Source organism: Chanodichthys erythropterus, chromosome 16 (genome assembly GCF_024489055.1).
Source record: "Chanodichthys erythropterus isolate Z2021 chromosome 16, ASM2448905v1, whole genome shotgun sequence".
NCBI lineage: Eukaryota > Metazoa > Chordata > Actinopteri > Cypriniformes > Xenocyprididae > Chanodichthys > Chanodichthys erythropterus.
This window is the reverse complement of record NC_090236.1, coordinates 23,834,443-23,852,155: the sequence shown is the minus strand read 5'-3', so window position 1 is coordinate 23,852,155 and position 17,713 is coordinate 23,834,443. Positions and strand designations below refer to the sequence as shown.

General features: G+C 37.4%; 2 protein-coding genes across 4 annotated transcripts in view; both read right to left on the bottom strand.

Moving 5' to 3' along the window:
• amer3 (APC membrane recruitment protein 3) lies at positions 1-2,637 on the bottom strand (the record flags this gene model as incomplete). Its single annotated transcript, XM_067364061.1, has 1 exon — positions 1-2,637. A coding segment is annotated over exon 1 (2,637 nt), but the record flags the coding sequence as incomplete, so codon positions are not given.
• Positions 2,420-17,713, bottom strand: part of atr (ATR serine/threonine kinase) — a 38,166-nt gene continuing 22,872 nt past the window's right edge. For 2 of the 3 annotated variants that reach the window (XM_067362947.1, XM_067362950.1), the window contains 24 exons: positions 17,510-17,625; positions 17,296-17,416; positions 17,065-17,202; positions 16,686-16,899; positions 15,405-15,577; positions 14,145-14,309; positions 13,818-13,909; positions 13,630-13,721; positions 13,369-13,546; positions 12,655-12,843; positions 11,434-11,593; positions 11,152-11,331; positions 10,931-11,073; positions 10,722-10,819; positions 8,126-8,358; positions 7,908-8,042; positions 7,530-7,730; positions 7,271-7,414; positions 7,028-7,178; positions 5,871-6,027; positions 5,556-5,709; positions 5,305-5,456; positions 4,768-4,873; positions 4,227-4,525 (listed from right to left, as the gene is read on the bottom strand). In XM_067362947.1, the coding sequence (XP_067219048.1) occupies positions 4,352-4,525; positions 4,768-4,873; positions 5,305-5,456; positions 5,556-5,709; positions 5,871-6,027; positions 7,028-7,178; positions 7,271-7,414; positions 7,530-7,730; positions 7,908-8,042; positions 8,126-8,358; positions 10,722-10,819; positions 10,931-11,073; positions 11,152-11,331; positions 11,434-11,593; positions 12,655-12,843; positions 13,369-13,546; positions 13,630-13,721; positions 13,818-13,909; positions 14,145-14,309; positions 15,405-15,577; positions 16,686-16,899; positions 17,065-17,202; positions 17,296-17,416; positions 17,510-17,625 (3,666 nt within the window). In that variant the 3' untranslated portion in view covers positions 4,227-4,351. Of the gene's footprint in view, positions 2,660-4,226; positions 4,526-4,767; positions 4,874-5,304; positions 5,457-5,555; positions 5,710-5,870; positions 6,028-7,027; positions 7,179-7,270; positions 7,415-7,529; positions 7,731-7,907; positions 8,043-8,125; positions 8,359-10,721; positions 10,820-10,930; positions 11,074-11,151; positions 11,332-11,433; positions 11,594-12,654; positions 12,844-13,368; positions 13,547-13,629; positions 13,722-13,817; positions 13,910-14,144; positions 14,310-15,404; positions 15,578-16,685; positions 16,900-17,064; positions 17,203-17,295; positions 17,417-17,509; positions 17,626-17,713 lie in introns of those variants that run through there. The other variant, XM_067362948.1, reaches the window with a different exon arrangement.

Sequence of the window (17,713 nt, the reverse complement as noted above, 5' to 3'; positions counted from 1 at the left end):
CTTCTTTTTGGCTGGGTTTCCCTCTTCCGTCTTATTCAAATGGTGGATGTGGTGGTCCTCTCCGCAAGGAAACTCAGAAGAGGCAGAGGTCATGAGAGGAAGAGATGTAGGCCTGGTAGCTTGAGATACGTCTGTGTCACCAGAGTCAACAGCACATGAACCGTACGTTTCCAACACCAAATTATTGGAAGCGTTAGTAGTGACAAAGCCAAGTCCCTCAGTCTCCAAAAGGGAAGGTTTCACATCTTCAGAAAAGCTAGACCTACTCAAGCGATGTCTAGCATGCGAGGCTCTCTCGGTAGTTGCCACTGGTCTTTTCTTGTGTTTTGACTTAAGGTATTTTTGAGAGTGTCCTTTGTTCCTTTTTACCCCATGCTCAGGTACAGGGACATCTCTTATCTCACAGCTTGAGCGAGTTTGGGTAAAGTTGATCTTCATAGAAGACAACTGACTAGCACACTGCTCTACAAGGGAAGCAATGCTGATGTCACTTCCTATCCCGCAGGTGCTTGCTGGGGATAGTAGATCTCTGGTTATTGGCTGTGGAGTTAAAGTGAACCTGGGAAGACTGACACGGGCCCAAAGGTCTGAAGTCTTGATGTGCTCAATGAGGGACATACAAGAACGGCACAGGTGCAGATCTTTAGCTCCGTTTTTCAGGGAACTCTTGCAAGATTCACAAAGAGATTCCTTGTTTATGGCCAACACAAACAAAGTACTTGTCCCAGAGCCAGGGGAGCTTACCACAGGGGACTGCAAATCTCCACCTGGAGTCATTGGAGAGTCGACATTGAATATTCTGAAACACACACCACTCGTTGGGGTCTTGGGTTGACTCTCTGGAGAAACCAAGGTTGACATTACTGTGTTAGCATCATATTTTGAAGGCAGAATGCCAACACTTTGCTGACTTCTCTCTTTAAAATGTACTGTATCTCCTCTATTATTAACAGTTCTTGCTCCTCTTGGTGGTTTTCTAACCCTTGCTGGCTGGGTTTTACAACTTAGACATAAATCTCCCGTTTCTTCTCCGCTACTCTGTGAAGATCTCAGTTCTGTTGGGTTGCTTTTGTCTGACCTATGCTTAAGCCAATTAACTATACCCATAGCCAGAGATATCTCTGTGTCACAAAGCTTTAGTAAGCAATCCTTTCCCATCCATTTACTTTCCAGGAGTTCTCGACCAACGAAGTCCCGAGCTAAAGGTGGGGCAAGATTTTCCTCTGCCCCAACATGGAAGCTGTACATGGATAATGGATAATCACTGCACTGGTCAACAATGCTGTCTGTTAGGTCGATCTCATCATCAAAGATCGGGGTAATTTCTGCCTCACTGGGGTCACAGAATAGCTCATAAAGAGCATCTCCACTGTACGTGTCCCTAGGGAACTTGTTGGTATGCACTGGAGTGAGGGAACTTCTGCTGCGGTCCTCAAAACCAGGAGAGACATAATCACAGTAGCCCTCATCACTAGTGTTCCCTTGGTTGTCACTTTTAGGTGTTACCACGTCAGTATTAAGTTCTCTGATCTCAGGCTCTACAGATTGTGGTGAATTTGCTGTTACATCTTCAGAGTTGGATGTGGAAGGAGATTTCATGATAGGTGTTGTGGATTTTGTTGCATGTTCTGTTACTTTTGAGCTGTTCCCCAAATGCAAAGTTCTGTTTAGGGTTTCCCACAACCCAAACATGTCCAGGACCTCAGCATGAGCTGGAGAGGCCAAACACTCCTTACCTCCCTGGAAACTTGCAGTAGTAGGGCTTGGCCTCGGAGCTTCACAGGCAACTTTGTCATGCTCAGGGTTAAACATGCCCTCAGGAGATACAAGATCATCAGCAAATATCTCACCACAACCAGCCTGAGATCCAAAGCTTTTTAATGAGGCAGCATCCTCACAGACATTAGCACAACATTCACTGGAAGAATCGGAGGGAGTCTCACTGAGGTCATCGTTATACCTGCTTCTTGCAGTGGTATATTCTCTGTGTCTTACAGTCTTCCTCGTCCGTTTCAGTGTTGGAACATTTTCACCTGCGACGTGGCATGGTGTACTCGGCGAAGTAGCTTTCTCATGTTTGTGTCTTTTGTGAACAAACAAATCCTTAATGGCCTTCCTAGGTTTCCTCAGGGAGATCCTTTTTTTAGGAATGGATTTGGCTATGCAGGGCACAAAGGGCACTTGAGGTGTTAGGTTACGGTAATCAATGATTTCATGACTGCTGCCAGATGTATCCCGATTCTCACAAAGCAACCTTAGAGGCGCCTCGAATCCTGAAAAGGTGACGCTGGTCACCAACTTATGGTGATGGCGCCAGTTGGTCCCATCTTTGTATCCAGGACTCTTAGCTTGCTGCAGTCCCATTCCTCTCACACAGTCATGGGTTCTGCTCCTTTTAACAGAGCCGTGGCGGCGTTCATGACCTTCTGACAGTGTGCCACTAACAGCTTGAGAGAGTATGTCCAGAGTGTCTGGCACAAGCAGTGAGGATGGGCTTTCATCAGTACTGTGTGTGTTCACAAATCCATTATTCGGGATGTTGTGAGATTTGTGCTCTTCATGCCATTTACTTTGGCCATGTGCCTTACTTGACCTCTTTGAATCGTCTGAAGTATCTTCACTCTTTGATAGCTCCATGTTTTCATATACATAACTGTATCTAGATACAAGACAAATACAGGATAAATATATGGGAATTATGATATTTGTTATTTTCAACATCAATACTATATCAATGAACATACAATAAATACACAAAATATAAAAAATAAGAAAATAAATAAGCATACTACCTCTCTCCAATCACAAACAAGCTAGATTTATGTTTTTATTTTATTTTTATCAGCACACTCATTAGTCTCTCTCTCTCTCTGCCTGATAAAAGTGTGATCATCTCACTTTATTATTATTTAGGATTTCTAATATTGTTTTAATATTTGATGTTTTTGAATTGACATATTAAATTAGCTATTAAGCTGGTGAGAAAATTATATATGCAATAGAAATAATCAAATTAATCTTCAACACAAGTACTGAACATTATTTCAGGGGAAAAAAACTATCAAGATGAAGACTGCTCTTACCAGCTGATCAATATATTCACGTGAAAAGGATTTTAAACTAATTTCACATAATTATAATGCGGTTTCCTGAAAGACTCACTGCTATAAAGACTCACTGCTATATCAACAAATCAGTAATATTAATACGTGAACGACTGTATTACTTTGATTTGCATTTAAATCGCTTTGACGTAATCTTTCTCAATGCAAGTATAGCATTAAAGAAAAAGATGACAAGTTAATTGATTTGTAGTAAGACTAACATAAAGGAATAATGTTACAATTGCTCTACTCTTCCCTATTGTGATCCTCCTCTTCGTTATTTCTTTTTTTCTTTTCTTTTTTAACTGTAACTCATATTTGATAACACAAGGACAGTCTATAGCTTATAAAATAGGTCACATGTATATTATGACAAGATCGTACATTATGGCTCTACAATTCGCAATAAACAATAACGGGTGGCACTAACGGTAATGAGCCACTCGCAAATGCCCCACAAACCAAAATTCCATTGATATTTATGGAAAGATCTCCTATTTTACCGTACTCTGCCCACTGTCCTCCAGTTCGTCGTTCGACTTCTTTTGAGCAACGCCTTAAAATACACGTTTTACCCTTCAACACAACCCACTTAATTCTAATATATAAACGGATTCCATTGGCGCATCATTTCAACGCTCATTTTAATACATACCTAAAGCAGATTGTAGCAGAAGGCGTTTGGCGGGAGCTGGTGGTTCATACGCGCGTGACAAGATGGGATGCTCTAGCTGCCAGCGCGCGTGTGAAGATAATTACGATAACCAATCAGAAGACAGTAGAACGCTCACAACACAACATCACCACTACTGATCATACGCCTGGAGACAGTGAGCGGCGGAACGTTCTCACACTCCGTGGACAGTGAAATATCACTGAAAAGCTTAAATAACACGCCTTGTTGTGAAATTATTAAAGCCTCCAGCTCATCTGAAGGCGGAATATTAATCGAAACCTTTTTATAACAAACCCACTAATTCAATCAAAGCCACTCATTGCATTACAAGCATTTTAAATGCATGTTCAGTGCTAAAAGCTAATGCTTAATGTTTGTTTACTATAGCACTAGTGCTTGTATTTTACCTCTAAATTCCTTCAAAACAGAACACATGAATAAAGTTTTTTGTAACAATAATGAAATTTAATTAACCTATTGGAACATTGAAAATAACAGTGACAAATATAACAGAACTAAACAGAAAGCTTATGTTGAGTTTTGTTCTTAAACTCTTAAGTGCAACTGTCCATCACAGATAAGGACCCCATCCAAGGTACATCAGGCACAGCAGATTATCATCAGTGGCTTCTTGAATGAGGTAGTGTACGTGGCCCTCAATGGACAGAGGTAAGCCCATCACTTTATTTCTGTTCTTGATCACTCCCTGAAGACGCTGCTCTATGTCCAGAACATGAGTCTTAGCCTAGAGTAGAACAAAATCAAATTATGGCTTATTTATTTTTAAATTATTATTTAAGCTTGTTACTTAATCCACAGTTGAAATGCAACAGATCAAATTGCACAGTACTCAAAGCAAGTGTGTTTCAACCATAACGCCTTACGTTTATTTATATTTCAAGCCTGCTTAGCTGAATATAAAATTCATATTATATACGTTGTGATAAGCATCCTCATTCAGGCTGAAGTAAGTAATTGGTGAAGTACCTTCTCATTGAGGATCTCTCCAGATTCATTAACTTGTGTCTTAGAGGAACCCTTGACAGGTTTGCTCCACTCCACCAAAGGGTCATGCAGGAATGTTTTTAAAACACTGATTAGGAATATAAGAGAGATAATTATGCAATACAAATACTGGATGGAATGTTAAAATTTGAAACGCTCAACATATTATATTTGTTCTTGTATTTCTAATCTAATATTCAAGAAAGGTTTCTTGAGCAGCAAATCATTGTATTCGAATGATTTCTGAATGATCATGTGACACTGAAGACTGGAATAATGATGCTGAAAATTCAGCTTTGTCATCACAGGAATAAATTACATTTTAAAATATATTCAAATAGAAAAAATATATATTTTAAATTATTATATTTTACACAATGTTATTGTTTTACTGTATTTTAAATCAAATAAATGCAGCCTTGGTCAGTATAAGAGGCATCTCTTTCAAAAACAATTTACAAACAAAAATCGTACAAACCCTAAACTTCTGAACGGTAATGTAAGTTCTGAGATGTTCACCTCATGAGTGGCTCTCTCTGGTCCCTCATGAGTCTGAGTGTGACTTCACAGGCTTGTCTGAACAGACCCTCTGTGCCCATGGGCCCCATTGCATGAACCATGTTCTGAGTCAGCCGGAAGGGAACCACCTCAGGAACATCAAATGTCTCCCCCTTAAGCACCACACAACACATTTGTCCTACAGTTACCGAAAGATATCAAGTATTGTGAGCAATACAATTATACACAATCCTCATGAATTCCTCTCAAACCTTGTTGAAAAGACAGTTGAAATCCACATGGACGCATTCGCCGGTTAAAGAGTCAAACAAAATGTTCTCTCCATGGCGATCGCCAAGCCCAAGAATATAGCCCACCATAGACATGACCGCAGTAGAACGACAGTAAGCAGACCTGCTGTTATACCTGTGAAACGCCACATTTGTCCAGTGTGTGAAGATGTTCATGTAAGTGCATTTCTATTGAATTACCCTAAGCTCACTTTTAATAGGTAATATTAAGAAACATTAGCATACTACTGTGTAAAGATATAATGAATGTGAGTAGTGAAAGCCTGTCATATATACCAAGAGGTGGGATCAGGAAATGTCCGTAGAAACCACTCATGAAAAACTGGTGGGTGTCTGGCACACAGCACATCTTTGTGCAGCTTCAGCTTCTCCTGCAATGAAGCTGTTTTTGGCAAAAGCAGCTTACGCAGCTCTGTTCCACTGACATAGATCCCTGTTTGAAAAGAACAAATACATTTTCACTCAACTGTGTCAAAAATTACTTCATGGAGACACTGACAGCCTGAATAAACTCTTTTTAAAACAGTATGTTTAACACTTTTAAAATTGATTCGGATTGGTTAATCAATATTTCATGTCCGTAAAATACTGTTAAAAAGTTTGGAGTCAGTAATTTTTTTTTTTAGAAAGAAGACTTAAGAAAGAAGTCTTTAATGCTCACCAAGGCTACATTTATTTGATCAAAAATATAGTAAAAACATTAATATTGTGAAATAATATTACAATTTAAAACAGCTGTTTTTAATATCTTTAAAATGTAATTTATTCCTGTGATGCAAAGCTGAATTTTTAGCATCATTACTCAAGACTTCACATGATCCTTCAAAAATCATTTTAATATGATGATGTGGTGCTCTTATTATTGTTGAAAACAAACAATTGTCCTTTTTTCCCTATTTTTGTGGAAACCGTGATACATTTTGTCCAGGATTGTTTGATGAATATAGAAAGCTCAAAAGAACTGCATTTATTTGAAATAGAAACATTTTGTAACATTATAAATGTCTTTACTTATAAATGTCACTTTTGATCAATTTAATAGATCCTCCCTAAATAAAAGTATTAATTTCTTTAAAAAAAAAAAAAAAAAATTGCTAACCCCAAACTTTTTAACTATAGTATATTGATTTATTTGGTGAGTAGCCATGTAATAAGCAGGATAATGTACTGTGAGCTGGTCATTATCCAAAATAAACCACTTCAGAGTGATACAGTGTTTATTTTATGATAATGACAAGCTTTCTGACCACAAATGTTCAATGTGATTAAATATATTGTAATTAAATATTAAATAACAAAATGTTAACTGTAACAAATGTAAAATTAGTTCTAGATTAGTGTTAAATCACTGTGTTATGCAACACATAACATTATTCCTTTATGACACACTGTATATCACAAGCAGAGAACTAGAGGCTATGAAATCAGCACACCTTTCTCTTTATACAGCTTTGTGAGGATGTGGCGTAAACCCGCCGTGTTGTTGACCCACTCTATTATGCCACACTCTTCATTCAGAGGGATGACGGCGTATGTTCGAATGTGCAAATCCCTCCGTCTAGATTCTGCATCTTTCCTCAAAGACTAACAAACAAACGGCACACTTTTATTATGCGAGTTCTCAAGAAAATGCAATTCATCGCTGTGGTATTCAGTGAACAGCACAACGCTACTACCTTATTAATGAGACAGTTGAACTCCATCAGCCTGCAGTCTTTCCTCAGGTCATCTTTGGGTTTGCACATCATGGTGTAGAATTTTCCATCCGAGCCCTTGAGCGAGATCTTTTTTGGCTTCTGTAAGGATGCCAAGATCTCCACCTTTATGAAATGAAACATATAATGATATCATGAATAATTAATCTTTTAAAATGAGAGTGAATGTGATGCATCATGTGCTCAAAAACTGAGGTGTGGTGAAACAAGTAGGACTGACGGTGTCATCGAAGCCGGCGAGGTAGACCCAGTGCCCTGGAAATGCATCGTGTTTGGGGTTGGCTCCTCCAGTGGAGGGCAGGGTTGGTATAAGAACAGACTGCAAGGGGATGAGGATCTGACTGAAGGTGGGCTCCTCCACCAGTTTCTTCAGCATTTTGAAGTGTACACTCATGCTGAGGGTGCTGCTGTTCCCATCCACCTACACAATTAAACAAAACACAGATTAACTGCATCCATATGCAAGAGTAATTTCAGAACCAATTGATTCCAAAATGAATTTTGATGGGGAAAGTTATTAAAGATTAATAAACGCATAAAAGCTGTTTCCTTGGAAATCTAAATATTATTTTCTCGCTAGTGGTACAGTCTGTCCTACTGGTTTATTGCCGAGCTCCACCAGCTTGTCGGTCAGTCTGTTGGCATCTCCGATAAATTTGCCAAATGAGTCATTCAGACTGATTGCCTTCTTCAGGATCTCCTTGCATCTGTTCATTCGAGTTGGATAGGAGGACTAAAAAATAAAAATAAAAAACATATAAACACAGTTTATACTTGTGAAAAGACATTTATAGTTATAGACATGAGGTGTCTGACCTTTGACACAGCAGTCATCATCCACATAGCTTGTTGTGGGTAAGCTAAGAAGACTTTGGCAACAATCTCCATCAGAACAGCGAAGACTTCGTTGTTGGAGTGACAGATTCGGGAGATGAGCTGTGAAAAGGCTGTGAGGAACTGGTAGGGAGAGAGGTTGCTGGTGTGCTCGCTGATGACGGAATTGATTTTAGTGAGTTCAGCACGCATTTGGACTCGGTCAGAGCGGCCAGCTGAAAAAGATGGAGGAAGCAGGATTGTTTTACTTAGATCGGTGAATATTTGGTTTGATAGTGAATAAATTTCAATTCAAAAGCATTTGGAATTTCACTGCAAATTCACAATAACCCAATTCGAATCAATAGGCATACAATAGTATAAAGGTGCCATCGAACGTTTTTTTTTTTTTTTCTACAAGATGTAATATAATTCTAAGGTGTCCCCTGAATGTGTCTGAAGTTTTAACTCAAAATACCCCCTAGATTTTTTTAACGGCCTATTTTGGTGCATAATTAGAAATGCACCGATTAATGCTGCGGCCCCTTTAAATGCTCGCGCTCTCCGCCCCCGGAGCTCTCGCTTGCCTTAAACAGTGCATAAACAAAGTTTACACAGCTAATATAACCCTCAAAATGGATCTTTACAAAGTGTTCGTCATGCATACATCATGCATGAGACATGAGAGTCTAATTTAAACAGCTCATTTGTGTCTCTGATGTGTCTCAGACTTCAGTAGGATCAAAGCGTCAGAAACAAGTGGAAGGTTTATTTTAATTCCGTCCTGGATCACGTCAGAGGATTATATGCTTGTTGGAGCATTTTGTTTTGTAAACGAGGCACAGTGAAATGGAGAGTTTGCAAAGGAACATTTGTAATACTTTGGTATGGGGGAACACATTCACTTTTAACTACAACTTTTGCCTCAATAAACACTTAATTTACTGCTTATTAATAGTAAGGTAGTTGTTGTAACACTTAAAGGTGCCATTGAACGTTATTTTTTACAAGATGTAATATAAGTCTATGGTGTCCCCTGAATGTGTCTGTGAAGTTTCAGCTCAACATTTTTTTTTTTATTAATTTTTTAACTGCCTATTTTGGGGCATAATTAGAAATGCGCCGATTCAGGCTGCGGCCCCTTTAAATGCTCACGCTCTCCGCCCCCTTCTAAGCTCTCGACTCTGTCATTGCATAAACAAAATTCACACAGCTAATATAACCCTCAAAATGGATCTTTACAAAGTGTTCGTCATGCATGCTGCATGCATACATCGGATTATGTGTATTGTATTTATTTTGATGTTTACATTAATTCTGAATGAGTTTGAGGCTATGCTCCGGGCTAATGCTACACTGTTGGAGAGATTTATAAAGAATGAATTATACAGACTGCAAGTGTTTAATAATGAAAATAACAACGGCTCTTGTCTCCGTGAATATAGTAAGAAACGATGGTAACTTTAACCACATTTAACAGTACATTAGCAACATGCTAACAAAACATTTAGACATAAAGACAGTTTACAAATATCACTAAAAATATCATGTAATCATGGATCATGTCAGTTATTATTGCTCCATCTGCCATTTTTGCTATTGTTCTTGCTTGCTTACCTAGTCTGATGATTCAGCTGTGCACAGATCCAGACGTTAATACTGGCTGCCCTTGTGTAATGGCCTGAACATGAGCTGGCATATGCAAATATTGGGGGCGTACATATTAATGAGCCCGACTGTTACGTAACAGTCGGTGTTATGTTGCGATTCGTCTGTTCTTCGGAGGTCTTTTAAACAAATGAGATTTATATAAGAAGGAGGAAACAATGGAGTTTGAGACTCACTGTATGTCATTTCCATGTACTGAACTCTTGTTATTTAACTATGCCAAGATAAATTAAATTTTTAATTCTAGGGCACCTTTAAGTTTAGGTATGGAGTAGGATTTAGGGGTGTAGAATATGGAATATGGTAAATATTTGGTTACACTATCTTAAGGTGTCCGTGTTACAGTGTAATTATACATTTAAAGCTGCAGTCCGCGATTTTTGGCCCTCTAGCGGTTAATAAACAGAACTGCATGCATCTTGCAGAAAAACATTGTAGCCAGAGCTACTTTTCTCCGTGTATGTCTATGGCAAGTCATGCAGTTACTGTGATACTCTGCGGCGGGTCCTACCAGTCCAGTCTGAAATAGTCTGGACATAAACACTTATTACACTTATACCATAATGATTCAGGGTAAGACAAAAACACGGTTTGGAAAATGGATTCATGTTGTACATTCTCATTATATAATTTTTGTAAATTTTGAACACAAAAAAAGTTACGGACAGCAGCTTTAAGTACTAAGTAATAATAATTAACTACATGTACTTACTATAGGGTTAGGATGAGGGTTTGGTTTAGGGTTAATGCATGTAATTGCATGTAATTATGCATAATTTAAAGTTATTACTACAGTAACTACATATAACATGTGTAGCAAGGACACTAAAATAAAGTATTAACCAAATATTTAAAGATCAGCTTATATGAATCTGAAAGACTTGTAATCAATGCATTAATCAGTGAATCATCTCATATTTTTGTGCCTTACCTTTTTCAAACTCATAAACTTTGGCTCCAAAGTCTAGCCATAAGGTTAGCATTCTGGGCATAGCTTGATAGATGTACTGATTGCCAAACTGCAGTGCTCTATGAAGAAAGCAAAGCATTACTGCACCTGACTTTCACACATTGAAACATTTTATTCAGAACTGCTGAATAAAAGCCATATAGGAGGATTTCCAATAGAAAACATCTTACTTTCCAAAATAAGTGACAATATAACGAATGAGGTTGCCCTGTCTTTCCAATTTGTTGTCAGTGACCATAGGCATAACCTTGTCGTAGTATTTGGCAAGGTAGAAGTTACCATCCTCCCATTCTGGCAACAGATTGGTGACATCCTGCATGAAAGAGAAACATATTGACTGATCAGTCTGATTTCTTCGGCATTTGTCCATGCATGTGATTGCCTGAAATACCTTATATGTTTTCATAATAGCATTGCTCTCAAAGTTGGCTGTCTCCTCCATGTATCTGCCCACCAGCAGCATGGCATTCCCTTTGATCTGAATTCTCTTGGGGTCTGTGAGTGGCTGGTCATCAGGAAAACACTGCTGCACACCTTTTTGCAGGACTATGAGAGCCTGATGCACATCACCCTGTAACAACAATATCTTTTAACTACACTTTCAATGATTGAGTAGGACCCCCATCAAACAGATCTGCATTAGCATAAACAACATTTAGCTGAACTGCTAAACCTTAGACCAGAGCCATTTGGCTTTCTCGATGAACAGTTCGGAGAGGTGGGAGTTCTCAGCATTGAGCAGGGCGTTGAAGGCTGTCTGGTGATGGCCAGCTCTTCTGGCTACACGAGCGCTCTGCAGCCAGCATTCGCCAACCTGCTCCTCGCACGAAGACCTGCAAATAAATCATCAGCCTTCATCATGACTCTCAAATCTAATTATATTACCACTCAAACAAAATAGTTCTGAAATTTCTCTCATTATTTACTCATGGACATCTCTTTTGAAGCCTACACTACCGGTCAAAAGTTTGGAAAGGATTATTCAAATGCTTTTGAAAGAAGTCTCTTATGTTTATTTATTTGTTTATTTTATTTATTGATTTATTGATTCGGTGCTCAGTTATGATGAGGTATTATTGGTATAAATATACTACAATAGAAAACAGTTATTTTAAAGACTTTTGACTAATAGTGTATATGACTTTTTCTTTTTCTCAGTTAACACAAAAGGAGTTATTTATTGCAAATGTCCAAGCTACTCTTTTCCATATAATGAAAGTGAAAGGTGACCACAGCTATCAAGCAAGATTTTCAGTGAATATCAACTTAAAGCTGTTGTACAACTTCAGAAGTCTTGAAGAAATGCATATGAATCATATGGACTGCATTGATGTGCCTTTTTTTGCTTTTTTGACCTGGTCCCTATTTACTTTCATTGTATGGAAGAGCAGTTCAGACATTCTGCTAAATTTTCAGTTTTTTCGATTTGAACTTTTAATTGAAGAAAGAAAGTAATTCAGGTCAAAGTTCGCAAAAAAAAAAAAAAAAAAAATCAAATTGTTCCGGCAGATAACGGTGGGTGCCGCAGAGCACCTACGGAAATGGCCAATTAGTCACGTGGGTTTAACGATCGCTACGTCAGAATTTATTCAGAAAATGTGTTTCCATCGCCCATTATTTGCATTCACACAAGTCAAAAACCACCTCAAGCAAGTATAAAAACTTTTTAGCGAATTAAGTGATTCTTTTTAGAAATATGGCATTTCCATCACTCGTTTCTGATGCGATACTTCAAAATGCGCATAAAAACGGTGATGGAAACATAGCTATTGTCAGCTTTGTCTGAAATGGAAAAGACAACACAGTATTGTTGAATGCAAATTCAGAAATTAGCTCTTTACTTGGCTTTCTAAAATGAAATGGTCTACTGAGCAGAAGTAATATGTGCTCATACCCCTTGTTGAGGCTGAGAAGAGCTCTCCGCAGAGCCAGGATGGGTTCCTTGGCTCTGAATGAGTTTTGGGTCATGAGTAGACGGGCGTCCCAGTTGAGTTTGGGCTCAGTCTTTTTGGATCCTCCAGCTTCTGTGCTTTCCTTCTGCAGCTCACTGAAGGCATGTTCCAACTCACACAGCATGTGCAGCCTAAGACACAACACCTTAGTCAAAAATGCATTTGAACACATTGCATTTGTACGGAAGAGGATTAGGGCCAAGCAATAATAAAAAAATAAAACCATCTCGAGATTAAAGTTGTTAAATTTCGAGAAAAGTCTAGATAAAATGTTGAGAATAAAGTCATTAAATTACGAGAAAAATGTCGTTAAATTTCGAGAAAAAAGTCAAGATAAAATGTTGAGGATAAATCATTAAATTATGAGAAAAAAGTCGTTAAATTACGAGAACAAATTCGTTAAATTAAGAATTTGTTCTCATAATTTAACGACTTTTTTCTCATAATTTAATGACTTTATTCTCATAATTTAATTACCTTATTCTCAACATTTTATCTAGACTTTTTTCTTGAAATTTAACGAGTTTATTCTCATAATTTAATTACTTTATTCTTTATTACTTAGTACTTATTCCTTGGCCCTAATCCTGTTCCGTACATTTGTATTGTAAATGTTACCGTTTTTATTTTTTTTTAACAGTCAACCACTGGATTACCTGACTATGTATTCGTATCCTCTCTGATAGGTGCCACACTCGAAACTGGCAGCTGATAAAGGGACAACCTGCTCTTTCCTGGCTATTTTAAGCTTTTCATACAACGCCTCTGAATCTTGCTTCTTGGCAGCCAGCAACATTTGGCCAAGTCTGACACCCCATGTGCTGGATTTACAATCTATAAAACATAAATGACAAAAAGTAATGTTTCTTCAATCTGACAAACATTTCGATGTCTCTAAAAACCGTAAAATCCTTTACCAGAGGCAAGATAGTCCTCAACTAAGTCCCACTTTGACAGTTTCCATGCCGCCTCGACCCGGTAAGCATTTAGATCTGACTTCCATCGTGGCCTTTGTAAAGGAAATAACATTAGTTTAAAAACACAAAACCTGGGGTTGTGTGAACCGAGGTGTCAGGGATTCACCCAGAGGACTGAGTATGTCTACCTGCTTGCTAGAACTCCATTGACCTGGGTTATTACTGTGGAGAGTTGACCAAGGCCCAACATAGAGTTCATAACCCCATGATAGTGGACGAGCTACATGCAAAGATAAGAAAGCAGGAGGGAAAGTATTAGTTGCCAAAAATAAGAAAGTAAAGATATATGCAGGATCTAAATACTTACACAATTTAATAATTCATTTCACCCCCAAAAATTCTTAATGTGCTACTAAATTTTTCGACAAAAAACAAGAATCAAGCCATGCCAAAGCACACACATCTATACATTTGCCAGGTATTTATAAGGATAAGAGTGTGTGTGTGGTGCTGACCTGGTCTGGCTCGAGTTGGATGGCTCTGTCGTAGCAGGCAGTGGATTCACGCAGAAGTCCAATGCTCTCGTGCTCCAGGATCTGCTCTCTCAATGAAGGCTCCTCTTTCCTCAGATCATTCACACCCCTCACACCATCTGGCTCGTGCATGGCTGCATACATAGTCTACAAGATAGGTTATAACAGAGCTTAAGTGCAGATCTGATTTATGTGTGTAATAATATGTGCATGCAACAGTTTTCAACTCCCTGAATATTTTCTAGCCCCAAGCATATTTGCTAGGTCAGATATAAGCCATTATGGGCCGTTCTGATTGATCAGTTGCAGCATTGTGAGGTCAAATATTTTTGTAAAAATAACAATAAACAAAGTATATGATAGCATTTTTTTGAGGTAACTGATTTTCATACTGTTGATCAAAAATTGATCAAAACATAAGAGTAAATAAATACATTTATAATGTGAAATAGATTTCTATTTCAAATAAATTCTGTTCTTTTGAACTTTCTATTCATCAATCCTGAAAATAGTGTTTAGGTTTACACAAAAATATTAATCAGCACAACTGTTTTCATCATTGATCATAATCAGAAATGATTACCGAGCACCAAATCAGCATATCAGAATGGTTTCTGAAGAATCATGTGAGAGTAATGATGCTTAAAATCTAGATTTACCATCACAGGAATAAACTGTCACCTTGGACGTATGGTTCTATCAGACATTTTTGTCAAAACTGAGTTATTCACATATTCTTATTCAGTGACAACTTATTTACATTGATTTTTTTTTAAAGTTGTGTACATTTTGGGACTTTTTTTATAAAACAGTAAGTTTCTATCTACAAATAAGTATGGAATGCAAAAACATTTAAGCTCAATATCTCAAAACTGCTAAGAATGCCGATCGAACCTTATAATTCCAAGGTGGCAAAATTTCTTTTTAAAATATATTAAAATAGAAAACGATAATTCACAATATTACTGTTTTCATTATGTTTTTGATCAAATAAATGCAGCTTTGGTGAACATTAGAGACTTTCAAAACAATTTAAAAAAAATCTGACTGACCCCAAACTTTTGAAAATTAGCATAGATTAGTTAGTTTAATGTCTCCACATCACTCCACCATCCAATTTCTTCTTACATAAGGTAATTCTGACTAAATATTTCAATTTATTTATATCAATTTATTTATTTAGTAAGTAGCCATAACCAGCAACCAAAAACACTCATACAAAAATCTGTAGAATGGTAAGACCTGTAGGAATGAAAGATGGTCCTGGATGTTCTGTTTCTTCTCACGGATGAAGGACTCAAAGTGCATGACAGCCCGTGTGTAGGCTCTGGAGCGGAAGGATGCCTTGGCCAGCACATCCTGAGGAATGCTGTTGAGGAAGGCTACTACGCTTTGATATTCACTGCTCTCTGGCCCTAAGATGATAAAGAAAGAGTCAGAAATACTTTCTCGAAATTAAGCAAAAATAAATAAATAAATACATTTATTTATATGCTTACATCACTGCATAGAATTGTACAGGATCATATTAAAACTACTATACTATCTGCTACTTAAAACTACTAAATCATTTTAAAACTACTATACTTCTGTAGCTACAGAATTCACCTGGATTATTCCCAAAATATGGTGACAACATTTCTCTTAACTTTTCAAACATTTAAAATATTCAAGGAACCACTTTTCAAGTACACATTAAATTGATCAGAACTGACAATTAAGACATTCTAATTTTACAAAAAATAATGAATACATTTTAAAACAAATTATCTTTTAAACATTCTATTCAAAGAATCCTAAATAAAATGCATCACATTTTTTACTAAAATATCTGCACAACTGTTTTCAACATTATTCTAATAAGAAATGTTTCTTGAGCAGAAAATCAGCATATTAGAATGATTTCTGAAGGATCATGTGACACTGGAGATTGCTGGAGTAATAATGCTGCTGAAAATTCAGCTTTGCCATCATAAAAATAAATTACATTTTAAAATATATTAAAATACAAATTGTAATAACATTTCAAAAAACATGCTGTTTTACTGTATTTTTCTAATTAAGGCCTATATGAGCATAAGACACTTCTTTCAAAAACATTCAGAATCTTCCTGAACCCAAACCTTCATACATGTATATATCAAATTGCTGTTTCATTGTTTAATGTTTGTTTGACAGATTTTATAGAAGAAAAAAAATTAATGGCATAAAGTATTGATTTTAGTCAGATTATTGGTGTGTATTTTGAGATGTTATTGATGCCATCTTAAAAATTAAAAAAAGAACAAAAAGACAAATGGCCTATTATCATTCCTAATAATATCAAAATGTTAAAGTCCCCCTCTGGTGAAAATCAAGCTCAAGCCATTTTAAGGCATTAAGAAATTTTTTCACACAAAATGTTTAAATATGTAATTTTGGTGATCAAAGATGAGTTTTAAGGGATACAATTATTGGGGACTTTAATAATAAATTAGCATCAGCTTTTATAAACTGAATTCAGAAATTTGTTTTGTAAGTCACCTGATGCCTGTGTCTGCGGCTGCTCTCTGGCATGTTTTCCTGACCTCTTGTTGGTACTCAGGCTGTGTAATTTGTGGCGGGACCACTGAGTGAGATGGTCCAGCATGGAGAAGACTGTTTGTGTGCTGAGCTGACTCAGACTGGAGGCGTTGTCCTGCAGTCGCAATAACCGTGGATCACCCTCCTTCAGGACTGCCATGATCTCTTCATTTACCTACAGGACACAAACAGAAGCACTATTCAGAGCCTTTTTCACTGGTAATATTATTGGTTTTGTTTTGTATTTTGTTTACTAAACTTTACTGAGAAACACTACACGGACAGTTTCCAAACAAAAATGAATAGTGTGTCCTTTTCTACAGGGCTTGAGAATGTATACCTCTCTCTGCTCCTCCTGAGTGCATCCAATCAGGACATAGACCAAAATGTGGGGCAGCAGGTAGATGGTCACTTTGTAATCATGCTTTATGATGAAACTACAGCAGTTGAACACTTTGCCAGCAAGCTCATGTCTAACCTAAAAAACACAAAAGGAAGAGGCAGAATTAGTCATATATATATATACACATGAGGTTTGATAACGCAGGAAAACAAGTGAATATGAACTTACTTTACTGATGAGATATCCTGCCCAGGTTGCAGACCAGTCAGAGAATTTGCTTCCACGGCTGCTGAGATATATTGGCTTTTTCAACTTCGACCAGTTCACCACCTTCTGAGAGCTCTTATACCTTCAGATAATTCAAACAAATCAGTTTTATGCACACTGGATACAGGCTATAAAAGCAGCTGACAACATGTCATGCAAAATGATCATGTCCAACCTGGTATTTAGATGTGGCTCTAGGATTTCCTGAACCTGTTCTGGGAATCTTCTCCATAGACGGCGACCTGGTGAATCAGTCCTGCCCTCCCGACATTCAAATAATGATAGCAGCTCCTGAAACAGAAGTTTACAGAGTTTGCATGTGAGCTGCATCTGGATCATATTTTGTGGTGATAGCATAAAGTAATCAAAAGTTACAGCA